Source organism: Lampris incognitus, chromosome 3 (genome assembly GCF_029633865.1).
Source record: "Lampris incognitus isolate fLamInc1 chromosome 3, fLamInc1.hap2, whole genome shotgun sequence".
Taxonomy (NCBI): Eukaryota; Metazoa; Chordata; class Actinopteri; order Lampriformes; family Lampridae; genus Lampris; species Lampris incognitus.
Window position 1 is genome coordinate 98,057,401 of NC_079213.1, and position 26,664 is coordinate 98,084,064.

The following is a 26,664-nucleotide window of genomic DNA, read 5'->3' on the forward strand; positions in this document are numbered from 1 at the left end:
AAATGGGCAGACTTCCTTAGCTGACCGTGCTTTAATTAAATTATTGTGAGTTTGTAAACTGCCAACGTATTTGGAGTAGTCGTAAGTTGTAACCAAGAAAGGTACTGAGATATAATAGTTGTACAATTCTTCCTTAAATAACTGTAAGATTGCACATATGCTGTGTTGTCAGTTGTGGTCTTTAGCGTGCCAACGTGTCACGTATAGATTACAGTAGGTCCGGGTTACAGAGGTTGTTAAGTAAACAGGTTTGGTAGGTGTACCCGCAATAGAGGATCTGGAGCAGCCTTGCGCTCCTACTCACGTTTGGTGTGTTGGACATATCCAAGGGCAATTGTTAATTAAATGCACTTAGATATCCGTTATTACTTGAAATAACATCATTCCTGTAAACTAACAAACATGAGTTATGACTGTAGATATATAATGGTATCTCCAGTTCATCTCTCACTCACAGAAACCACAATCCCCTGTATGTGCTGTACGAGTTTGGAGTCTAAGTGGCCAGCAATGAGTTAGACTAGTAATAATTTGTGCAGTGGGCAGATACGTGTCTCATGATGTTGTTATTTATATACCTTTAAGGTTAGCTTTAACTCCTGACTGAAGCAAAAAAAAATCTCTTACCATATTATCTGAGGTACAAAGACCTATGAAGTAAGACAGGCTTATGTCTATTGGGTGAGCTTCTGCTTGCTGTGTTAGTTGTTTTCGTTCATGTAATGGGAATGTCTAGTTGCAGGCTCAGTGACAGACTGACAGAAATACTGTAGTTATATGTCAATCAGTGCAGTCTTGTCCACCAACAACAATGCCACCTATATTGTTTGTGTCGCTGCTGCTTGGAACATTATACACCCAAGTACATTCGATGTCCCGTGAGGAGAGGCACAAATTGAGGTGAGCTGAGTAGAATGCACAAGATTGTTGGAGCTTAGTTTGAGATAAGTTACATGGTGATCACGTATTACTGTGCTCTACTTTTTCCAAAGGAACCAAGTGGTTGAGATGTTTGACCATGCTTACCAGAATTATATGGTAAGTCCTCCTTCTTCACCAGTTCTCTTCATAGAATGCAACAGTTAACAGCTCCTTTTAGGTCATTGGGCCTATTTTTGTAATGCATTTTTATCTTCCTTTGCACATTACTGCTCTAGAGTTTGGCCCGTCTCTATGAAACTAAACTATTATATTTTCATTGTAGTGCATAAATATAAAGGTTTTCACGTCATAAACAGGCTTACCGGCTGCTATTTTTGGGTTTGTGCTTTTAATCTTAGTCTGTTAGAAGGGGGAAGCACTGTGTGCTTTTTAAAGCTCCCCAACATTTTTTTTTTTACCTGTTTTTCATGCTGGGTTTTGCTAATGCTAACGACATTTGGGCTATGTGGAGCCTGAGTAGACTGAGATGGTCTCTTAGGGGACAGAGGAAACTGCAGGTCAAAGCTCTAAAGCTTTTTGTCTTGTGTCTTTTGCCTAGGACCACGCGTACCCAGCAGATGAGCTGATGCCTCTAACTTGCAGAGGAAGGGTACGAGGTCTTGAACCCAGTCGAGGAGATGTTGATGATGCGCTGGGCAAGTGAGTAGCTGACTGCCTTCACTGTTTGAGGTGAAAGTAATAACAAGGCAGTGATGAAAACAAAGGGTTTAAACCACACCCACATCAGGCTCCCCAGCCTTCCCCTCATATTCTTTGAAAGTGGATGTCGGGCTCCTGTGCTTCATGAAAAAGTCTCAATTCTACATCATGGATAGTTTTAACATGTTCTGACAATAAACGCACATGACAGTAAACACATGTTCTACATAATGCATAATTTTAACATGTTTCTTTTTTGTAATGGGTCTGGTAAATGATAAGTGATTGCTCTTCTATGCTTTAGGTTCTCTCTCACCCTGATAGACACTTTGGATACACTTGTGGTAGGTACCTGTTTTTTATTTGTCACTGCCATCTATGTTAAATGATCCCACAGTATGCAATTTAAAAAAATTTTTTTGTCTGTTTTTGAGAACTTTAAGCACTAGAATGAGTCACACATATCCAGGAGAAAAAAAAATTGAAATGAGTGCAGATATTAACAGCAGATAAAATTGAAGCAAAATAGTACTGTTGAAGAAAATGTTCCCTTGAAAAAATTAATTCATTTTGTTTCTTAGGCATTTCTTAAATATTCATATGATCTTTTTTCTTAAAAGTGTGAACTGTTTTCCCCATTTGAATTCTGCATAGGTCTGCATTTCACTCAAACATTTGTTCTTATATAATGTACTTATAGCTTTTGAACAAGACAGCAGAGTTTGAGGCTGCAGTGAGAAAAGTCCTATCAGATGTGAGGCTGGACAATGATATTGTGGTGTCAGTCTTTGAAACCAACATTCGAGTCTTGGGGTAAGAGTGGACTGAATTTTCATCACACAACGACAGACAAGATTATATTGTGTTGCAGTTAAACATTTTACAAGCCCTATTGCTACTAAACTTTCTGACAATGGGCAAATTGGTTATCTTGTTATTAAATTTTGTTGGTTTTGAATTGGCCTAAACCAAGTAGTAATGAAGGCAATGGTGAGAAGAAATGATTGTGGTGGGCTTTACTTTGACCTTTAAGAATAATTGTCGAATGTGTGTGTTCAGAGGTCTGTTGGGAGGGCATTCAATGGCTCTGATGCTGAAGGAGGGGGGTCAACACATGCTGTGGTACCAGGATGAACTTTTGCATATGGCCAAAGACCTGGGCCTCCGACTGCTGCCTGCCTTCAACACCAGCAGTGGTCTGCCTTACCCCAGGGTGAGACAAGACAAACAAATATAATTTGTCTATATGTGTGTATACTTAAGATTTAGTTAAATGGGACGAGATGAACCCTTGCAATGATCACATGTTCAATGTAAAGTTGAAGGCTGTGCTGTGCTCTAAAGTATAGTCACAGATGTGCTACAGCATGAATTGTCTGTATATAATAATAATAATTTTATTTTTATAGCACATTTCTTAACAATGCTACAAAGTGCTTTACAAAAGGAATAAAACCAGACAAGGCAAAAATGAGAATAAGACCAAAGGACATGAGCAAAGGCGGTAACAACAATAAATGAATAAGACCAAATAAGTAGGAATAAAAATAAAAACAGTACATATACTGTTAGATATACTATGTAGGAAGGTCATCATGAGAAAAAGTCAAGTCACCAAACCACTCTGTTCATTACATGCCTATATAAACAAATATATGCAAACACAAAATTTACATCCTTTAGTAGCAGTTATCCTTCATTGACATCACTGTTTACATGCTATTGTTTCAGAAATTATCCTATACTCACCTCACTTTATCCATTGCAGAGATGTTTAACAAGGGTACACAAATTGCTCGTCTCATGTTTCTGGTAGTCAGTTTAAATCTTGAGAACGGCCTTGCACACAAGGTGTACAGAAGTACAGGCAAAAAACACAACACACAAACAAACTTGTGGGTTGAAAGACGTCACACATATTTTGTTAGTTGAATTGACATGTACATTTTGTCAAAGGATGCCCACAGCATTAAACAGCATCCTTCTGAGATCATGACTGTATAATTCTATTTTCCACTTCAGTGCTCCACTTGCTGCTGTCCTAGCCTTCAGACACACTTTTTTATGGTTGACTAGTTTTCAGGCACAGTCTTGCAAAAAACAAAAAACAAAAACCTGTTTGGCTCAAAGTGAAAAACCAAACATAACAGATTTTCAGTCGTGGTATTGTACTACATAACAGGTTAATTTGAGATATGGTGTGAGGGGTCCTGAGACGAGGACCGGAACAGAAACTGACACCTGTACAGCTTGTGCGGGAACTATCATCCTGGAGTTTGCTGCTTTAAGCCGCTTCACCGGGGACCCTGTGTTTGAGGTAAGAGAGTATAGCAGAAGCGTAATATAAAGAAACATAATGAGGTGCATACTCTAACACGTAGGTCTATTTGATAACTTTCCAAACACACCTGGAAAAATTGCACGCAACTCAAAGTTGTCAAAGGTATCACAGAATTTCAACCTTTATTTCAGTCCTGGCCCTACAAGAGTCATTTACTCTTGTCTTACCCTATCAGGATTCTGACTGATAAGCTAATGGAAAAAATGGTGAGAAAACAGCTTAACAGTTTATTACACTACTTCTCTATGGATACATAGAGCGAGGCATGACTTGGCTCGGAAAATATGTTCGATACTGTCTTATACCAGGCTCAGATTTAGCCATGAAGCTTGGTGCTCCGTGTACCTATGCTAAACTGTCTTTTAAATTTTTGATGGTGTGCTTATGTTTACCATGACAATGCCAACATACTTAACTTTCACCGCTGTCCAACAGCTGTTGAATAGTGAGAAGTGATGACTTTGTAATGCAACTGGCCATAAAGGCAGACAGATATTGACACTTTGTAGCTGCACCATACAAACGCCTCATCTTTCTGTCTGTATTGGTAATTCCGGCTACACTTTTTTTGGCAAATATGTTGTGCCCTGTACAGCTTGTGGGATAATGATATGCCGCATTATTCCAGAATATCAAAGGAATAAAGGTTAATAGCTTTAAGGAAGTTTCTCTTTATGGGATAATGTTAGAGCACAGGACTTTCATTTCTTGGCAGCAGGAGACTGCAGCAGTTGTCCCCTGTTAGAGTGATTACAGTGTCTGACTCTGTGTATTGATCAGCAGATCGACTGGTTGAGCGATGATTCACTTTCTCATACACACGCACACAAATCCACAGGCCCATGCCCGGAGAGCCCTGGACTTCCTTTGGGAGAAGAGGCAGAGGAACAGCAACCTGGTTGGAACCACCATCAACATCCACTCTGGAGAGTGGGTCCGCAGGGGTGAGGGACGGCGGGAGAGTGTGGGGAGGAGATAAAGGGTGGGGGTATGGGGGAATAGTAAAAAGAGGGATAATGGGATAATGCTTGAGGGTGTCACAAACAGGAGAGGGATATGGGGGGGGGGGGGGTGACAGAAAGGAATTGAAAGACGAGAGGGGAAGGATGTTGGGGTAAGAGTGGGGTGGGGTGGGGTTGAAATCTTTATTGTCTTGTAGATGTAGTCAAATTAAAGAACCCTGCATACATAGGAGCAACTGAGATAAGAATATGTCCAAACCACTGCATGTGCAAGTTGCATGTCGCATCTCATTTCCTTCAAAATCATGGCCAGCTGTTCAAGCATTATTCAGCAATTTGATAGTTACTGGAAAAAAGAGCCCCGCTTCGCTTTAAAGGCTCTCACCCTTTTGAGTGGAGGAGTAATGGGGGGTGGGTATGAGCAGATGTGAATGTGAAGGGATTAGGGGACATGGGAAACTTGAGGGTTAAAAATAGGGGCGAGTGTTGTTTTTTTTCTTTTTTCATTCCTGTGTGTAGAAGAGGATTTGGGGGTACAAAGGGAGAAGCTGTTTGGTTTGCCAGTTCCAGTTTCTGTCATCCTTGAAAGTGCTGTTTGTTTGTTTTTCTCCAGACAGCGGAGTGGGGGCAGGAATCGACTCATATTATGAATACCTGCTAAAGGCCTACATCCTCCTGGGAGATGACCTATTTCTGCAGCGCTTCAACACTGTGAGATAATTCTCTCTCACACATGCACACACAAACATGTATGTATATATGTGTATATATATATATATATGTGTATATATGTATGTATATATATGTATATATGTGTGTGTGTATATATACACACACACACACACACACACACACATACATACATATATATATATATATATATATATATATATATATATATATATATATATATATATATATATACACTCAATTTCCCCTCGGGGATAAATAAAGTATTCTGATTCTGATATATATATACACTACCGTTCAAAAGTTTGGGATCACCCAAACAATTTCGTGTTTTCCATGAAAAGTCACACTTATTCACCACCATATGTTGTGAAATGAATAGAAAATAGAGTCAAGACATTGACAAGGTTAGAAATAATGATTTTTATTTGAAATAAGATTTTTTTTACATCAAACTTTGCTTTCGTTAAAGAATCCTCCATTTGCAGCAATTACAGCATTGCAGACCTTTGGCATTCTAGCTGTTAATTTGTTGAGGTAATCTGGAGAAATTGCACCCCACGCTTCCAGAAGCAGCTCCCACAAGTTGGATTGGTTGGATGGGCACTTCTTTGAGCAGATTGAGTTTCTGGAGCATCACATTTGTGGGGTCAATTAAACGCTCAAAATGGCCAGAAAAAGAGAACTTTCATCTGAAACTCGACAGTCTATTCTTGTTCTTAGAAATGAAGGCTATTCCATGCGAGAAATTGCTAAGAAATTGAAGATTTCCTACACCGGTGTGTACTACTCCCTTCAGAGGACAGCACAAACAGGCTCTAACAGGTACTATTTAATGAAGATGCCAGTTGGGGACCTGTGAGGCGTCTGTTTCTCAAACTAGAGACTCTAATGTACTTATCTTCTTGCTCAGTTGTGCAACGCGGCCTCCCACTTCTTTTTCTACTCTGGTTAGAGCCTGTTTGTGCTGTCCTCTGAAGGGAGTAGTACACACCGGTGTAGGAAATCTTCAATTTCTTAGCAATTTCTCGCATGGAATAGCCTTCATTTCTAAGAACAAGAATAGACTGTCGAGTTTCAGATGAAAGTTATCTTTTTCTGGCCATTTTGAGCGTTTAATTGACCCCACAAATGTGATGCTCCAGAAACTCAATCTGCTCAAAGAAGTGCCCATCCAACCAATCCAACTTGTGGGAGCTGCTTCTGGAAGCGTGGGGTGCAATTTCTCCAGATTACCTCAACAAATTAACAGCTAGAATGCCAAAGGTCTGCAATGCTGTAATTGCTGCAAATGGAGGATTCTTTGACGAAAGCAAAGTTTGATGTAAAAAAAATCTTATTTCAAATACAAATCATTATTTCTAACCTTGTCAATGTCTTGACTCTATTTTCTATTCATTTCACAACATATGGTGGTGAATAAGTGTGACTTTTCATGGAAAACACAAAATTGTTTGGGTGATCCCAAACTTTTGAACGGTAGTGTATATATATACATATACATACATACACTCACCGGCCACTTTATTAGGCACACCTGTCCAACTGCTCGTTAACGCAAATTTCTAATCAGCCAATCACATGGCAGCAACTCAATGCATTTAGGCATGTAGACATGGTCAAGACGATCTGCTGCAGTTCAAACCGAGCATCAGAATGGGGAAGAAAGGTGATTTAAGTGACTTTGAACGTGGCATGGTTGTTGGTGCCAGACGGGCTGGTCTGAGTATTTCAGAAACTGCTGATCTACTGGGATTTTCACGCACAACCATCTCTAGGGTTTACAGAGAATGGCCGAAAAAGAGAAAATATCCGGCAGTTCTGTGGGCGAAAATGCCTTGTGGATGCCAGAGGTCAGAGGAGAATGGCCAGACTGGTTCGAGCTGATAGAAAGGCAACAGTAACTCAAATAACCACTCATTACAACCGAGGTATGCAGAAGAGCATCTCTGAACGCACAACACGTCGAACCTTGAGGCAGATGGGCTACAGCAGCAGAAGACCACACCGGGTGCCACTCCTGTCAGCTAAGAACAGGAAACTGAGGCTACAATTCGCACAGGCTCACCAAAATTGGACAATAGAAGATTGGAAAAACGTTGCCTGGTCTGATGAGTCTCGATTTCTGCTGCGACATTTGGATGGTAAGGTCAGAATTTGGCGTCAACAACATGAAAGCATGGATCCATCCTGCCTTGTATCAACGGTTCAGTCTGGTGGTGGTGGTGTAATGGTGTGGGGGATATTTTCTTGGCACACTTTGGGCCCCTTAGTACCAATTGAGCATCGTGTCAACGCCACAGCCTACCTGAGTATTGTTGCTGACCATGTCCATCCCTTTATGACCACAGTGTTCCCATCTTCTGATGGCTACTTCCAGCAGGATAACGCGCCATGTCATAAAGCTCGAATCATCTCAGACTGGTTTCTTGAACATGACAATGAGTTCACTGTACTCAAATGGCCTCCACAGTCACCAGATCTCAATCCAATAGAGCTTCTTTGGGATGTGGTGGACCGGGAGATTCGCATCATGGATGTGCAGCCGACGAATCTGCAGCAACTGCGTGATGCTATCATGTCAATATGGACCAAACTCTCTGAGGAATGTTTCCAGTACCTTGTTGAATCTATGCCACGAAGGATTAAGGCAGTTCTGAAGGCAAAGGGGGTCCAACCTGGTACTAGCAAGGAGTACCTAATAAAGTGGCCAGTGAGTGTATATACATACATACACACACACACACACACACACACACACATACACACTTAGTTGCTTAAGGTTGACCGTCGTGTCTGACGATGACAATCCTGCCTCTGTTACTTGTGAGTCTTCTTATGGCTGTAAAGCCTAATCTGCGATCCATACTGTTTGCCACAGATAGAACAGGTGAGAGCACTGACTGGAGGTGTCGGTGTGGTACTGGCGTCATGTCTCTTCAGATGTCTCCTGGTCTGTCGGATCACCTCGGTCCTCCTCGAGCTTTTGCACCCCTTGTTGACAGAGCTGCCGCCAGATGGAGCGTTGGGCGGCAGTGTCCTCCAGCTGGCTCGGGTTCAGGCTGCACTTTTTTATGATGGTCTTCAGTTGGTTTTCGTACCGTTTTTCTGGCCCCCTGCCAAGTGGTGGCCAAGGTGTAGCTGGCCATACAGCACTTTCCGTGGTAAGCGCTCCTTCGGCATCCTGATGACGTGACCGAGCCAGTGAAGTTGGTGCTGGGTGACGGTAGCCTCGATGCTAATGCAGTTAGTCTTGCAGACTATTTCAGTATGGGGCGCTCGGCCATGCCAGGTTATCCTCAGGATGCATTGTAGGCATCTGATGTTGAAGGCCTCAAGCATCCTGAGGTGGTGGCTGTACAGGGTCCATGCCTCACAGCTGTAGAGGAGAGTCGTGATGACAACTGCCAAGTAGACAGATATTTTGGTGTGGCGGTTGAGGTCTTTGTTTTGAAAGACTCTTCTCCTTAGTCTGCCAAAAGAGGATGATGCTTGCTTAATCCAGTTTTGTATCTCCCTGTCAATGCTGCGGTCGTCAGAGAGGAAGCTGCCCAGGTATTTGAAGGATTCCACTGTTGCAAGTGGTTTGTCGGAGATGGTGAAAGTTGGTGAATACGATGGAGGAGTAGATGCCCACTGGCATACTACTTCAGTCTTTGCCACGTTTATAGAGAGACCCAGCCTACCATATGCCCTTGCAGCAGCTGCAAGGGTAGCTTGCAGTGCCTCCGATGTGTGGGCCATAACTGCACAGTCATCTGCGTACTGTAGCTCGATGATGTGTTCAGATGTCATTTTTGTGACCGCTTGGAGCCTACGGATGTTAAATACGTTTCCATCTAGTCTGAAGTCCACAGTAACCCCACTGTCCTTCCTTATTTCCTCGTGGAGCAGCAATGTCACACACAGGAGGAAGATGTTAAAAAGAACTGGAGCAAGGATGCACCCCTGATGTACCCTGGTGCACACCCTGAAGGGCTCGGATTCCTGGCTCACATGTGCCATCATCCCCAAATGAAATTGTTGAAGGATGTTGACAAACTTTAATGGGCAGCCAAACTTCAGGAGGACATTCCATAGGATGTCCCTGTTGACTGTTTCGAAAGCCTTTGACAGGTCAATGAAGGCTATGAAGAGGTCCTGGTGTTGCTCCCTACACTTCTCCTGGAGTTGCCGTGCTGTGAACACCATGTCCACAGTACTCCTATTCCTCCTGAACCCACACTGTGACTCAGGCAACAGCAACACACACACACACACACACACACACACACACACACACACACACACACACACACACACACACACACACACACACACACACACACACACACACACACACACACACACACACACACACACACAGGGTAACGTGATCCCTCTCTGCCTGCATAATAGGATTCTGTCACAATGCCTTCTCCAGTATCAAACTGAGTTATTCTTTCAAGTTTGTGTATTCCCAATTTTAGTTCAGCCCCTTAGACTTAAAGTATGGGTTTTAGTATTGGTATGGTTTGTTGTAGTTTGATAAGGGAGAGACTTGGCTCTCAACCTACATTAATTTCCATTATCTTCCATTTCACGCTGACATCTCTATCACACCAATTATGCTAGGCCTGTAACATTGTCTTGTCCATCTGCTGTGTGTGTTTCTTCTAGCACCATAAGGCTACGGTGGCCTCGATTCATTTTATTCATCTGCTTTGTATGTCTTACCCCGCCTCCCCCCACAGCACTATGCATCTATAATGAAGTACATCAGCCAGCCTCCTCTGTTACTAGATGTTCACATCCACAAACCACTGCTTCCTGCCCGCACGTGGATGGACTCTTTACTAGCCTTCTTCCCTGGGCTACAGGTCAGAGTTATGCAATACACACTCCTGTACTGACAGGCATATAATCACTCTTCGGACGAGTCTACTCTTAATTGCATTCATTATGTAAATGTAAGCATTCATTCTATCTGTAGCCTTTTCCGTGGCATTAAATTAATTTTTGTTGCACCCAATATCTCAGGTGCTGAAAGGAGATATCCGTCCTGCCATAGAGACCCATGAGATGTTGTACCAAGTTACTAAGAAACATAACTTCCTCCCTGAGGTAATTCGTCTTTCTTTTTGACAATGCCCTCCCATCCATTTTAATTTGCCCCAGGCTGTAATAGTGTCACAAATAATGAGTTGCATCTCAAATAAGACCATATGGCCGAGTTAGCTTACACGTTGTACCTCTGGGCTGCACTGTGGCTTCAGCTCTGGGTTCTAAACCTACCATTTGAAATGGTGTGCTGACTGACTCCCTTTTCCTGCTCCTTCCACCCTCAGGCTTTCACTACTGATTTCAGGGTACACTGGGCTCAACATCCCCTGAGGCCTGAGTTTGCAGAGAGCACCTATTTCCTCTACAAGGTAATTTATCAGCAGTGAATGGCATAATGCAGAGGTTCTGAGCCTTTTCCATGTCACAGCTCCAAAGGAAACATCTATTATCTATCATTTTAGCTTGTCTAGTTGAATCATAATGGAATTCCAGTAACAGGAAGTTTTGTTTGACCTCACATTTATTGACATTTGAGCAAAACTTTCAAGGTACAACTGGGTTTGCGCAAACCGTTTTAGAACCACTGACTTAAATGCCTGCAATTCTTAAGCAAGCACAAGCAAATGAAGGGGTAGAGCTTAAAGTTTAGCAAGGAGACACTAAAAGAAAGTTTACGTATCTGTGTCTGACAGGTTTTGTGTTACATTTTGAATTATGCACACAGTCCATGTGCTGTCCTTAAACGATGTCAACGCTGCTGTTCTTTGCTGTATGTCTCCCAGGCCACAGGAGACTCTTACTACCTGGAGGCAGGTCGTACGGTACTGGACAACCTCAACCGATTTGCCCGTGTCCCTTGTGGCTTTGCCGCCATGAAAGACGTACGCACCGGAAGCCACGAGGACCGGTAAGAATTGAAGCAACTGGGAGGCTCGTACAGCTCAAAGACTGCTGAAGTGCAGCTGCAAACATGATTCATAAAGGCTCAGCGTAACCTCAAGCATAAAGTCCTGCGGTTTAATATGGGCATGTGGAACCTCTAACGCAACACCAGTAGAGCTCTATTTAGTTAAGGGGAGGTTACATTAATAAAATCTTGAAGCAAGTCCATGTGGGTGAGCAGAGGACGTAACGAGAGGCTGATATGAAAAGGTTCAATTATACCGAGTGATTGGCCCTGTATTGCCCACAGTGCTTGACTGTGAAATAAATTAAAAGTTTTAAGTATAGTGTCTTACATGTTGGGTTTAATGACCTTTCACCGCTTTCTTTTTCCTCTCAGGATGGATTCGTTCTTTCTTGCTGAGATGTTTAAGTACTTGTTCCTGTTGTTTGCGGACGCCGGGGACCTTCCATTTGATGTGGAAGACTACATCTTCACAACGGAAGCTCATCTGCTGCCTCTGTCTCTCTCAACGACCCCTTACTCTTCAGCTGCCCTGACAAATACAACGGTAACCACTGTGACAGCTTGACACACATAGATGCACTCCTCTGCAGTGCCACGTATATGAAAGCTTTTTATATAATCTAGTTTCTGCTGTTTTTTTTGTTTTTTTTTAACTTTTTTTCTCCCTACTTCAGTCTGAAGAGGAGCTGGATGATTCTAACTTTGATTGGACCTGCCCAAACACCCGCCTCCTGTTCCCAGACCCTGCTTTTCCACGAAACCTGCGAGAGCCAATCCGTAGTGCCGTGGACAAGAGTTGCCCCCGCCCTGTTCCTTACCGGTATGTTCTGTATAGACAACGATGCATGTAAGGATGGACAGCAATTCAATATTATCATTCATCATCTTTCAGGGATATTGTATCAGGATGAAACTGGGATGTTGTCATATTGTGATACACAGTTATGTTGTCTAAATTAATGATAACTAGGATCTATTACCTAATATTTGAGTGTTATTTTAAAGCTAGTTTTGATTTTGATATTATACTTTACATTGTCAAACAGTTCAAAGTGATAAACTTCAGTTGGATTTTTAAATACGGTATTTTTGCATATGTAAACAGATATCCTGATACACTGATTACATGTTAAATTCCCGATGTTTATCATGATATTAATGTCCATATCACCCAGCACTAGGTACATGTGGTTCTAGACCAGCAATAATTATTTGTCAAGGAGAGCCATGTGTGTGCAGGTTTACTTGTCTGATTGAAGGTGTGTTAATCAGTGAAATCAGCTGGTGTAGTGTTGGGTTGGAAAGAAAACCTGCATACACATGGATCTCCATGGCACATGATTTGAGTATCATCGTTCAAGGCTGATGTAAAATGACGACATTTGCTGTTGTCCCTCACCTGTCACTTCTTTTTCCACATTTATCTCCCATCTCTACCTTACTCATACCACCCCCCGCCCCCATTCCCTTTGTACCTCTAGTGAGCCCGGTATGGGTCGTCCTCCCCTGAGGGCTCAGGATTTCATGGCAAACAACCCTGAACATCTGGAACTGCTCAGGAGGATGGGAGTCAGCCTCATCCACCTGAAGGACGGCAGAGTGCAGCTGGTCCAGCATGCTACACAGGTAAACAAGTTGGCAGCACAGATAAACAACATGTGCGCAGAACTGGCTTGCAAACATGAAGGTACACAAAACTGCAAGGCCTAAATAACTCGGTTTCTCCCTGATATAACCTTGTCCAACTGTTTCCCTCTGTTCATAAATGGCAAGAACATTTCCATTTTCTCTGTTCCAATTTTTTTATTTATTGTCTTTCTGTCTCTTCTCTGCGCTCTGGCACGTCTGTACCCAGGCAGTGAGTGCAGTAGCTGCAGAGGATGGCATGCGTTTTATGCAGGAGATGATGGAGCTGTCTAGTCAGCAGCAGAAGGAGCAGCTCCCTCCTCGAGCCATCCAGATTGTCTCACACCCCTTCTTTGGCAGAGTGGTACTGACCGCTGGCCCAGCACAGTTTGGCACCGACCTCTCCAAAAGCGCCACAGGGGTGAGTAGCCTCAACATTGTGCCAAGCTGCCAAATTTCAAACAGACACCTAAATCATCCATTAAGTGAATAGCCTATTTCTCAGGCTGTTCTTTGTTCAAACAAATGGATGAAGGTGTTATGTAGGAAAGAGAACAACTCTTGGTGGGATTTGATTCCCAGTTACCAAGAGAATAGAAGGGATTAGACTGCAAAACCACCCAGCATATGACAGGAGATTATACCTAGCAACCCCCCACGCCTCCAAACCTTCTGCCCAAAATTCCTTCTTGCTTAACTGAGTTAGTCTTTTTTTCTCTTTGGGCCTTTGTGCAGGTGCGAGGCTTTGTTACTGTGGCTGAGCCCTACAGTGGCTGTACTGAGCTGGCCAATGCAGAGTATGTCCAGGGCCGCATTGCACTGCTTCAGAGAGGTCAGTGTATGTTTGCCGAGAAGGCCCGACACATCCAGAAGGCTGGCGCCATTGGAGGCATCGTCATCGGTGAGGACAAGCAGTTAATGACACACGACACAGGATATCAACTCATTGACTAGATTAGGCCCGGATAAATGGATTATATTTAAGGGAACCAGCCGTACAGCTTCCTGTGCATTGCATGATGACTGTATAAATACAGTCCAACTTCTGTAAACTGATTATGTGAGACCACCTACCAATCTGCAGACCCTAATGATCCCTCACTGCTGTCCTCCTCTCTCTCTCCCATTTCTATTTCCAGATGACAACGAGGGCAGCAGCAGTGACACGGCTCCCCTGTTTCAGATGGCTGGGGATGGTCAGAATACAGATGACATCACCCTGCCCCTCCTCTTCCTGTTCCACAAGGAGGGTAACATCCTTCTGGAGGCACTGAAGGAGTACAAGGAGGTGGAGGTTCTACTGAGTGACAAGGCCAGGGACCGAGGTGAGACAACATCTGTGGTTAAATACAACATGCCTCCCCACCTCCCCTTCCCATGCATTCAGATCAAACTCCCTTATTTATTACTGTTTTTTTTTTTTTGCCCAGGAGATGATCAGTCTTACTGATGTACTCATGCAGTTCCCCTGAATGAGCCCCAGTGAGTGTGTGACATCATAAATGAAATATTAAGTGAAGGAATCCAGACACTTTGAGGGCTTAGTGGTGGTGACTCATACTGGTGGGCTGTCATCTCAGCTGCCTCCTGGCTATAGTTTTTTATGATTTACACGGAGGAGGTTGGAGGGAAGCATCCATTCCCAACACCTTACGCTCTTCTTCTTTTCCACATTTCCTCTCTTCTCTTTTGTCCAGCTGTTCCCTGTAGTGAAATGTAACAAGTGTCTTTCCTCTCTCTCTCTTTCTCCCTCTCTGTCTGCTTTTTTATATCCCATTCTCCCTTTGGGATGAGCAGCATCCATATTCAAAGGTAAAACTCTCCCTGGCAGCCTGATGGAGAGCAGTAAGTATCCTGATCTTCCTCTCCTTTTCTCCTTTCTGTCATTTCGATCACCTATTTTCAACCTTTCCTTTGCTTTTCTCTATTTTCCCCTTAACAATAAAACTCCTACATCTCTTCCTCTCACTGTCTGCCTGTGCCCTCTGACCATAGGGTTGTGCATGTGTTTGATATTGAAGCCTAGTGCAGTCCCAGTATAGTGTTCTCTGCGGATTGCTCCCTCAGAATTTAGGAGTGTGACAGCTCTTTATCCTTTTTTTTTCACCGCAGAAAGGATAGATACCCAAAAGAGAGAAAGGTTCGCATTATAAAAGCAGTGCAGATATGTCAGACCCCACTTATAGATTGCCATGCAAACTACGTGTATTTAGACTGTAACAGAACTAAGCCTGAACCTTCTAATTTTTTGAGCTTAAGATTTGAACCATGTGGATTTTAACGTATTTCTGTGTCTCTGCTGTCAGCTGACTGTATAACAACTTATACCTTCCAAGGCCGACAAGCAGAAAGATAAACTGGGTTTAATGGGTTACTTGCACCCCTCAGTTAACTAGATGACCTGTGGGACTTCAAACTGATTTGAGCTTCCTTAGAATTAACACCTCTGATCTGTAATACTCGCTGCAATCAGCCTGGGTTGATTCTTTGGACTGAATGAATGAAATAATTGACGTCTCCTTTCCACATTTGACTTCTCGGTTTGAAATGGCCAGAATCTTGTGAAAGACAGCAGATCCACAGAGTTCTGTGAATTAAGAAAGGAAATGTTTTTTAAGTGGACCAGAGATCATTTCACAGTGCAACTTTTTGCAGTATCAATATTTCTCAGATATCTTTGCCCATAGCAACTTTGTGAGAAGGGATCATTTCTGTGGGAAACATGACTCACCGTCTGCATCGTGCTGTTATAGCTGACAGCCTCTTGATGAAAACTGTTCTTCTGCTGACAGGGAATGACTGCTGGGAGGCATTTGAATAGATTAGAAAGAAGAAAGGTACGTGTGTGTGACGTGGGAGTGAGTGTCCTAGGCATCTCTTGAAAGCTGAAAATCTCTCCACTCTCCCTTTCCTCCCAGGTGTGGATGTACAAGGTGAGGAGGAGGAGGAGGAGGAGGAGGACTGTACAACTGAAGAGACGGCAGCTGCTTCCTCTGCACCATTTGACCAATCCCAAATGAGCACAATGGAACTGGACAAATTGGCGCCTGAGGTTAGTCCTTCAGATGGCAACGATACTCCTCCAAATGATGAAGTTAGCCCCTCTGAGGAAGAGGTCAGTCCTGCAGAGGCAGAGCCTGGTCTGACAGAGCCCACTGTGGAGAAAGACTTTGAGAAGAGGGAGGAGCCTGAGGGCGATACAGACTCTAGCAACCAATCAGTGGATGAGTTGTTGGCTGATTGGCGGGAGGACTTGGAGGCATTCCAGCAGATGGAGAAGGATGAGCTCTGACAGTGATTGAACCTCAGTACTTTGCTGTCACCTGTCCCCGATGACTGTAGGATCATCTCATTTTGGAGCTGACCTAGCGAGAGAATGAGTCCTCTGAAGTCACTGCCTGTTATCAAATGAATTCAAACTAAAAAAGACACTTGTATGGGTGCAGAGACATCTTTTTTGATGAGGCATGGTTAAAAATTGGGGTTGTCCACGATGGCATCTCCCCTCCCCTCTGCGGTTGGCAGTCCAGATATTCTCTTAGGACACCGAGGGAGTCCTCATGTGTAGACCTTTCAGATGTTTGATACTTTTGAGATCAGGGTCCTAAACTCCACCTTTCTGACACAATTTAAATTTGTCATATCCCAGTGACTGACTATAATTTGGACCAGGCAACATAACAATGTGTCTCACTACTTTTTTTAAACGGGTATTGTTTAATTTGAACATGTTCTCCTCTCTATGCATTTGATTGGCTATTTTACTTAAAAATGGGAAGTCATCTTAAACGTTGGTTGAACAAAATTTTTTCCTAGTCAATCATTTTATTGGATGACTGATTCTACATAAATATGAGTAGTATGCTATGCTTATGCAAATTTATGTTTTCATTTGTTGGGCATATTCATGTGTAAAATATGATGCTACCTTACTGTCTGTGAGCTAAGAACTGTGCTAATGGGCAGGGGTCGGTGGCATTGACTTATCTCCATGATGTTATCATGGCTTATGGTGAACTGACTTGGCTCCAAGCCTTTTGTCTTGGGAGATGTAAGAAATGATGTTTTGATGTAAATATGTAATCGTTGAAACGTTTTGGCTCCGTTGAATGAACAGATATTGTACTGCTTTGCTCAGGTTCTGGTCATTCTGATTGATCAGATCACTCCAATACCGGTACCACCAACCTCTGGACCACGTATAAGGTTGAGCGGACCCACCCTCAACGTGTTGCAACTGGTCACTGTAGACAACAATACCACCGTAGACCGCAGGGGGGAGCAGTGTCCGATCTATAATAAAGCTGCTGGGCGGAAGGTGAAACTAAACAAATTAACACGGTGAAATTTAATAAAGATCGACAAGACTGACCCGTTTCCGTCCGTTCATTTGTTCTGTTCAAATACAGCAGCTCCACCATCAGAAGTTACCGCCTTATGGTTAGAAACTGAAATGAGCGATAACAGAAGAGGGACTGAATTCCGGTGCTTAGTGAAAGCTGAAAGAGTATTATTAAAGTATTAGAAAGTAATGAAAAGTCTATTTTCGTTTCCTGTGAGATTTTTTTTGGGGGGGGGGGCACTTTTTCGAATGAGTTTGTCCGACTCCATAGAGTGCACCGGAGCGCCCATATAGGTTTTAAAGGTTCATTTACCTCAGGTGCTGGTGCATTTACAGATATGGGAAAAATCACACACACACTTGCTTCAAAAGCAGCACAAACAAGTTAATGCCGACGCTTTCTCTGCTTTTCAACAGAGCTGCTTTTTTTTCATATTCTCGCTGCCCAAAACAAGAGCAATATAGACTAATGTGTTAACAGTGTAAAGTGAACAAACAATATTCGTCCAGTGGTGGGGCGCTCCTCAGCAAGATGGCTGCATTGCTGCGCGGAATAGTGGCATCCTGGAGAAATGACGCAAGCCACGGTTTACGCTCAGTTCGGCGCTGCGCTCCTCAGCCAGTCTCCATATACGCCGCTGCTCCCGCCCGCCCGATCGACTGAAGCCCGGCAGTTCTCAAGTGGACCGAACGGAACCGGTTCATCACAAGTAAGTACCGACGTTGTGTTTTTGCGCAAGAAAAACGACCCCCCCCCCCCAAGGCGTCATCTGAGCCACCTAAAACCCCGCATGTGTGCGTATAATAATATCTTTCTGTCGCCGCTCCGTCTTTTGTTGTTGTTTCCTGAGTGAGCCGTGATTAGCCGGCGCTTTCCTTCCTGCATCTTGGGGTTCTCGCTTGTTTGCCCCCCTCCCCCCTCCTCCCCTCCTCGCCACCACCGGTCGGTGTCTTGTCCGTAGCGCTCGTTGCAGATGGCAGCACATTTTAGGCACAACGTGGGTCATCTTTCTTTTCCCCCCCCCCCGTTTTCTTTTTTGAATGAATGATTGTTTTCTCTGGACGCCGTTGTCTCGCTAATGTTACACGTCCTCGTTGGCTTGGCCCCTTGTCCCGCTGTTTCCGTCTCCGTCCTCAGCTTTCCTTCCCCCTGTTTTTTCTTTCGGTTTCAAAAAAAAACCCAACCAAAAACCTGGTTTGAAGTCAAGAAAAGGGGGGGATTTGACGTGAGATGCACATCGTGGGGGTATGGGTATGAAAGAATACGTGTACACATGTTAGCCCGTTTGCACTCCCTCTTGCCCCCCCCCCCCCAAGAACTCTGCTTTTCCGTGCGGGGAACAATGCGCCCAGTGTCTCTTGAACGACGCAGCTGGACACAGCTGTGTTCGCCGCGACTGTCTGCCTGCCATTGCCGCCACCGCCACCGACCGACCGTCCTACTGCTACCTTCCCCGGGACCCCGGAGTCTGTTCAGGATGGTCATCACACCCCCCATACCCTAAGTTGTAGTTGCACTGCGAATGTCTTTGCTCTCAAGACGTGGAAGAATCTGTCCCAGTCCCATTACCAGAACCTACTTGGCGACCATCAGGCAGACTCACTGTTAACATGTTTCCAAAAGGGTAAAATAGTTGTCTCTTGGATTCTGATGTCTGTCTGACTACACTGTGTAGGAGTGCCATATGGCCATTTGTGAACTATACCGGCCCATTACGACCGTTTGGTGGTTGTACAGCACCCTAGTGTGAGAGTGTTTGTATGCTCAGCATTACAGTGCACAACGGCCTGTCAACAGAAGGAAGATCAGGGCTATATAGGTTGGGATGATGCACCAGAACCCGTGTGATTGGGTGGCCATCACAGCGAGCCTTCCTTTACACTTGATTTATTTGTCTGGCTTCATCTCCGCTTCCATCTGCCTCTCTCCCCCATCCCTTTTCTCCTTCCATCACTAGCTCTTCCCAGAAGGCAGTGTCTGTGGTTCCGGCATCTAGCAGTAGAGACAGCAGCCAAACTATTGCACAGCCCGCACCGACTGAAACACAGGAGTCTCCGTCCCTCCCTCTCTCTCTCTCTCTCTCTCTCTCTCTCTCTCTCTCGGCCCATCTGTCTGTCTGTCTGCCCGCCTGTCCTTCTCTTCCCCTTTCTATCCCCCTATCTCTCGCTCTCCTGCCTGCGCTCTGTTTCTCACTCTCTGTGTGACAGGGCGGTCTATTATTAGTCTTCTTGTCCTCCCTTCCCCATCCTCTCACTCATCGTCTGACCATTCATCCCTTCATCCCTCCATCCGTCCACCCGTGGCCTCTTCACCTTGTGTCTTTCATTCCCAGGAACTGATTGGGCAGATTTTGATGGCAGTTTAGGTGATGGTTTAGCCTGTTAGGTTCATGATGAAATATCATTGACTTCACCATTAGAGGTGGTCTCCATGGTTACCAGGATGTCTTTCCTGTGTGTGTGTGTGTGTGTGTGTGTGTGTGTGTGTGTGTGTGTGTGTGTGTGTGTGTGTGTGTGTGTGTGTGGGTGTGTGTGGGTGGGTGTGTGTGTGTGTCTGCTGAGTTATGTTTGGTGTCAGATGAGGTAGTCCATATTCCAGTGCAAAAAGCACAAAGCCAGCACAACATGATCCCTCTGGATTCTGTCTGTCTCTCTGGATGTCTGTCTCTCCATCACTTTGACTAATTTGCTGGTTGGATGGCTGGTCTGGCTCAATATACAAAGCTCCAACACTACATGATGCAACCTGAAACCATAAGACATGCATCTGTGTGATGCCTTGTGATTTCTGGCCTTTGCATATTTGTCTCTGTCTCGCTGTCTGAGTTTTAAAGCTGCATGTCTGCAGCCTACACACATAACAGCAAAGCAGTCTGTGAACTGTTTGTCTCCGTTCCTCTTGAATCAGCAAGGTGGATCATGTCAATGTGCCAGTGTGCTTGTGTCTGTCACACAAGTCTCATCGTGACAACATTTACAGTGCAGCTAGTGTTCAGAGCCCACTTTGGACGGGACGTGGGGGACATTGTCAACCACTCTTTGGGTAAAAGCTTGCCTTGATCATGTGCGTCTCCATCTTTTACTCTTAGTATCTCACTCTTGGGCTAAAGTGCAGCTCGGCGGCTCTGTGTAGTGTATCCACATCAGATGGATCATATCTGTCATCACAGTTGGTAATGTACATGGTACATTGATAGGATCTGGGCAAACCTGCTTCTCGATTAAAGTGCTTGACTTGACTGTCAATTTTATATGGGAGAGGATACAGGACATGCGTGAAAAAATACATTTTATCAATGTACTGATGTTAAGATTTGAAATAACCTTAAGAGTGATGAGCTGTACGGCTGGATATATTTGGAAATGTTCTGTTACTGACACCAGATCTGATACCTTCAAATGTACCTATATGTGAGAAATGCTGTGGTGTCCTCCCACAGTCCAAAGACATGTAGGTCAGGTGAATCGGCCATACTAAATTGTCCCTAGGTGTGAATGTGTGTGTGTGTGTGTGTGTGTGTGTGTGTGTGTGTGTGTGTGTGTGGGCCTTGTGATGGCCTGGCGGCCTGTCCAGGGTGTCTCCCCGCCTGCCGCCCAATGACTGCTGGATGGATGGATGGATGAGAAATGTATTGTATATCATGTGATAGAGTAGATTATTTTCTATTTAACAACTGCATATATTTCATTGCGCTTCTGTAAGCAGATCAGACTTTGGCTCAATGGACTCTCATGGAAAAGATCCCTTAAGACTGCTAGAAAACTTGCAATGTCATTGTATAATCCACTATTTGAAATCTTTCCCATGCTGTTGACCTCCCATCAATGGTATTGTACTGATATTGACAGCAAAAAAATGTTGCGTCACCAATTGTAGGTTATTGTATTTCAGTACACAGCCTTATTACTGTCTGTGGTTGGTATGGCCCATAAGCCTCAGAAAAGCACCTGTTAGGCTCTCGGGCATTCAATTAGGAGCTATTGAAGGCTGTATTGACTGAGAGGTTTCATTACTTTCTCCCATCGGAGCCGTACGGGTGCTTCAATGACCGTGTAGGATAATAGACACAGAAAAGCGCTGTAAACGCAGTCCATTTGCCATTTATTCTGCGTCTGAAAGAACAATATTAGCTGAAATCCCACCAGCCATGGAGGCCCATTATACCAAACCTCATTTGCAACCGGTTTGTCAAAACCGAGCCGAGGCCGGAATAGGTGTATACATTTCAAGTGTATTCTTTTCACTGCCACCGCCGATACTCTGAATCCAACTGTTCTTGCAGGTGCACAGGCTCATTAGAGACAACGCAGTCTGACACACAAACACACACACACACACACACACACACACACCCATCCAGGAAACTGCTTTTCCAATTATCCTGCAGCACACCTGCCAATTACGGATTGATTTATATTTTTTTCTTCGGCAGTGGTGATTTTAACGAATATTCATGGTGATATGCTTTTTGTTACGCCACTTGTGGATCGATTTGCAAGCAATTCGCATGGATAAGTGCGAGAATACACAAACGGGCTTTACTTGGTGGAGCTGTTGTGTTGGAGGGGTAGGTGTGGCCCGCTGGCCACGTGCAACTGATTAACACGCAACGTGATGACCGAGCAAGCTTTGTGTGTGTGTGTGTCTCTCTCTCTCACACACACACACACACACACATGCATGCACACACGCGCACACACATGTGCAAACATAAACCATGCCATGCACACATTTCTGCAGGTGCAGCAGCAGCGGACGGCAGCGGTACTACTGATGCCAAGTGTATTTCCCAGTGTTACACTGTTATGCCACCTACCTGGTTTTTAAGTATAGATTAAGGCCTCCGAGCGGTGATTGGTGGGGTGCCAGTCATACTTGTTGCCAGCATAGCAAACGTACTAAATTGCACCCCAAAGTCTACTAGCATTTAGCCGATGTCAGGTGTTACATTTTCCCACCTGTTTCTCTTATTTGCAAGTTTTAGGTTCTTGCTGTGTTGCGTGATGTGTGTGCGCGCGCGCGTGTGTTGTTTCAGTTTCATTTCAATTTAAGAATTGGACTCTATTTTCACCCCCTTTACCGCCTCATGCGCTGACCTGAACACAGCGGAATTGGATAGAAGAGAAAAGCTATTGGGTCGGCTTTGCAAAGCAATTAGGCTAAATGCCAATTAGGATTGTCTACTAATGTATTAAGTTTGGTGTTCAGAAATGCACTCGCTCATCTGTGCGCTTGCTTGTCTGTGCATCTGTCTGTCTGTCTGTCTGTCTGTCTGTCTGTCTGTCTGTCTGTCTGTCTGTCTGTCTGTCTGTCTGTCTGTCTGTCTGTCTCTGCCTCCTCCCCACTCTGTCTCTCCCTATAGGTCATTGAGGAGACAACAAAAAAGGAAGAGCAATGCAGACTTCTTATTTTCATTTTATTTGGCTTGATCAGCCTGATGTAAAAAACCAAACAAAAAACTTAGTCTGGGGCATCCGGGTAGTGTAGCGGTCTATGCTGTTGCCTACCAACACGGGGATCACCGGTTCGAATCCTCGTGTTACCTCCGGCTTGGTCGGGCATCCCTACAGACGCAGTTGGCCACGGGTGGGAAGCCGGATGTGGGTATGTGTCATGGTCGCTGCACTAGCGCCTCCTCTGGTCGGTTGGGGCACCTGTCGGGGGGGGGGACTTGGGGGAATAGCATGATCCTCTCACGCGCTACGTCCCCCTGGCGAAACTCCTCACTGTCAGGTGAAAAGAAGCGGCTGGCGACTCCACATGTATCGGAGGAGGCGTGTGGTAGTCTGCAGCCCTCCCCCGGATCACAGAGGGGGTGGAGCAGCGATCCAGAAGAGTGGGGTAATTGGCCGGATACAGTTGGGGTAAAAAAACAAAACAAAACAAAACAAAAAACTTAGTCTTACTATGTATTCAACAACTTGTTTAGAGCCATCTCACATTTCTTCCCAGCACATACAATAGCTAGCTAGCCTACGTATCTGTCATTGTCGGTCACAAGGCCAGACTCTGGTTCCACTAAACAGAACAGAGGACCTCTTATGCTCTCCCCAGCCCCCCTCCCCTGCTCTTGTCCTCCTCTCACATCCTTCTCTCCTTGACCACTTCTCGTCCTCATTACAATAGTGAGAAAGAGAAAAGAAGTGCTGGCTGCTCACACGACGGCAAGCAACTGGAGAGAATGGAGACATGCACTCAGCAACACCACTCCACTCAGGAGAAATTGTGTGTGCGTGTGTGTGTGTGTGTGTGTGTGTGTGTGTGTTGGCATGGCTTCCCAGGCTTGTCAGGCTGATTGAGTGCTTAAACTGGGACAAGAGTAGAGTTGCAGCATTTGCTGCCTGGCTAGAGTAAATATTATGGCGCGTTGGCTGAGGAGTGGTACTGAACCTCTGCCCCGTCACAGAGAGATGGAAAGACACACACGGCAAAGTGCAGCACAGTAAAAGCTTGTAATTCACCATCGGTGTGTTGTGAAGTGAGCTCGGGCGCGGGTCCTTTAAGGCTTTTCTGCTGTTGTAAAATGATAAATGTCAAAGTTTATTGCAATCATTTTATAGTGTTGCCAATCATGCAACCAAAATAGTAGGTTGCAGTCACCCTTGTTCCAAGTCTCTCTGGTTAAGAATATCGTCGAAGCGTCCAAGAAGTGGAACCCAAACAAAAGGACTGCTGCACATATTACATAAACATGAACACACATATTTCCAGGCTAATATTTATGAGGTTTTGCTCTGATGCACTTTCTATTTGCCATATTCCATCATACTTGGCTTCATATGAAAGTTCTGAATATCGGAGTCAGTCATGATAGCATTGCACTGCCCAGCACTGTACAGCTCAGTCCAGTCCAGCACAGCACAGCACACCATGTCTCAACAACACTAGCTTGCACAACACCAAATACAGCGTAGCTAGGCAGAAAGTGGATCTCTGAGTTGTGGTCCTTTGTCACCAGCTGAGATGCTGTCAGTGTCTCTGCCCGAACCGAAAGCTTCGCAGAGCTGGCCTGAAGCTCTGAGTCTCACCATAGACTTGGGCTGAGGCTATGTGCTTTATGTGAAACCATTCCCTGCGCCCCCCCCCCCCATGTTTCTTCATCTCTCCTCTCAGGCAGCCACCTTGCTGATCACACCCAGAAGCTAGCTGCCATCGGGTTTGTGACAGGAGGTAATCCAGGGAACATAATGGAAGTGAAAAACGCCCCTATCCTTGAACACTTTCTGTCAAACCTGCTACCTGTGACTTCTCCTCTCCCCCCTTCCAGCATAGTCTCTCTCTCTTCTCTTCTCTCTCTCTCGCTCTCTCTCTCTCTCTCTCTCTCTCTCTCTCTCTCTCTCTCTCTCTCTCTCTCTCCCTCTCCCTCAGCCAGTTTTTCAGGCTCTGCGGTTGCTTACACTGCCTCTGACACAGCCCTGTATTTGAGAAACATTTGCACACTGCCCCGTGTGTGTGTGTGTGTGTGTGTGTGTACGTGTGTGTATGCAAGTAAACGCTCTGAGTGTGCATGGTACACTCGTCTCTTTCCCCACGGCTCTTTTGAGTTCCTCCTTTGACAAACTGACTTGTTGAGGGAGCTTATTCACACAACCGGGGAGTAGGTCACATCCCACCTCCAGGTCTGCAGGCATAGACAAGCCTGTGTTTTTTCTTAATTATATTCATTCCAAAAGCTTAGTTATTTGTGTTTGTGTTTAAGAATGCCTTTCAGCCTTAAAACACTTTCAGTATGAATTAAGGCCCTTTGTGAAGTCAAGGCCTACTTTATGATCAAGCTTATCATCGTGACGATGTCTGTGCGCGTGCAGGAGATTTATGTTGAAGGAATTGAGATGGCTTGAGGGGTAAAAGCGCTGCCCCTTGGCAGAGGGCTGTCTTTCCCAAATCTAGTCTTAAGTTTAGTCGACTGGTTAGCGCAGTCGCCTGTGGTGCGGGAGACCCTGATTCGCGTCCCGGCTGCCCCCCGAATTCACTACGTTGGTGTCAGAAGTGGGATGGTGAGACCGTGAGGCCATCGGAAGCACGTGTGCCCAGAGGCGTGAGGGAGCTGGTATGCTGAAGCGTGGGGACGCGCTTCCCGAAGGAGGGGTTTAGTGTAATGGCCACGAATGACTAGACTCACGAGCCCTTGGCTAATGGGTCGGACCCTTTAGTTGACTGGTTAAGTAGTCGCCCTGGGTTTGCATCCTGGCTGCGGCGGTTCTCGGCTGCCCCCTGAATTTGCTACATTGGTAGCGAATTCCGGGATTTTCTGATTCCAGGAATTCAGGGAAAGACAAAAAGAATTTGTCTTTGTGTTGCACTGCTGTGGGCTGGGGAAAACCATGTTTTGAGTGTTTCTGATTCTGACGTTCAAGTGGGTGATGCAGATCCTGCTGGCTGACATCATGCCATTATTTCCATCTGTAAATTAGGCTATGCCTGGGATAGCATCTTGGGCTATGCCTGGGATGAACACTGAGCATCTTGAACCAACTGCAGGGATGTCTTGGATATTTGTGTGTCAGTTACTCTTATTTCCCTTCAGACATCGGGTGTTAATCAGATTATGTATGAGTGTGTGCGTGTAAGAGAGGGAGGAGAGATGAGACTGATAGAAGACGGGAGATAGCATACTTGCTAGAGCAGGCTTGTCCCATTGACACACTTACGCAACAGTGGTGGCAAGCTAACAACTCTGCGGCAGGCTAACATTGCACGGCATTGTCCATCTGCCCTTAAGACTGGGTTAAACCTGGGCGTCTGGGTAGCGTAGCGGTCTATTCCATTGCCTGCCAACACAGGCGATCTGGAGATTGCCACAGGATCTTGGGTTGGAATCCCCGTGTTACCTCCGGCTTGGTCGGGTGTCCGCTACAGACACAATTGGCCGTGTCTGCGAGTGGGAAGCTGGATGTGAGTATATATCGTGGTCCCTGCACTAGCGCCTCCTCTGGTCGGTCGGGGTGCCTGTTTGGGGGGAGGGGGAACTGGAGGGAATAGCGTGATCCTCCCACATGCTACGTCTCCCTGGGGAAGCTCCTCACTGTCAGTAGAAAAGAAGCTGCTGGCGACTCCACATGTATTGGAGGAGGCATGTGGTAGTCTGCAGCCCTCCCCGGATTGGCAGAGGGGGAGGAGCAGCGACCGGGACGGCTCAGAGGAGTGGGGTAATTGGCCGGATACAAT

The 26,664-nt window shown here is 45.1% G+C and overlaps 2 protein-coding genes across 2 annotated transcripts in view; both read left to right on the forward strand.

The window, feature by feature from the left end:
* Positions 1-338: 338 nt before the first annotated feature.
* Positions 339-17,676, forward strand: edem3 (ER degradation enhancer, mannosidase alpha-like 3). Its single transcript, XM_056276274.1, has 21 exons — positions 339-900; positions 993-1,038; positions 1,481-1,581; positions 1,886-1,925; positions 2,282-2,394; positions 2,641-2,794; positions 3,764-3,898; positions 4,761-4,866; positions 5,498-5,595; positions 10,308-10,433; positions 10,594-10,677; positions 10,902-10,985; positions 11,400-11,524; positions 11,900-12,071; positions 12,202-12,347; positions 13,009-13,153; positions 13,383-13,574; positions 13,889-14,054; positions 14,293-14,478; positions 14,951-14,998; positions 16,072-17,676. The coding sequence occupies exons 1-21, from the start codon at positions 812-814 to the stop codon at positions 16,443-16,445; spliced, it is 2,730 nt and encodes a 909-aa protein (XP_056132249.1). The 5' UTR covers positions 339-811; the 3' UTR covers positions 16,446-17,676.
* A 355-nt stretch (positions 17,677-18,031) lies between these two features.
* zgc:92140 (uncharacterized protein LOC447854 homolog) overlaps positions 18,032-26,664 on the forward strand; it is a 31,768-nt gene continuing 23,135 nt past the window's right edge. The window contains exon 1 of the mRNA XM_056276650.1: positions 18,032-18,205. The gene's annotated coding sequence lies outside the window, so the exon portion shown is untranslated. The remainder of the gene's footprint in view (positions 18,206-26,664) is intronic.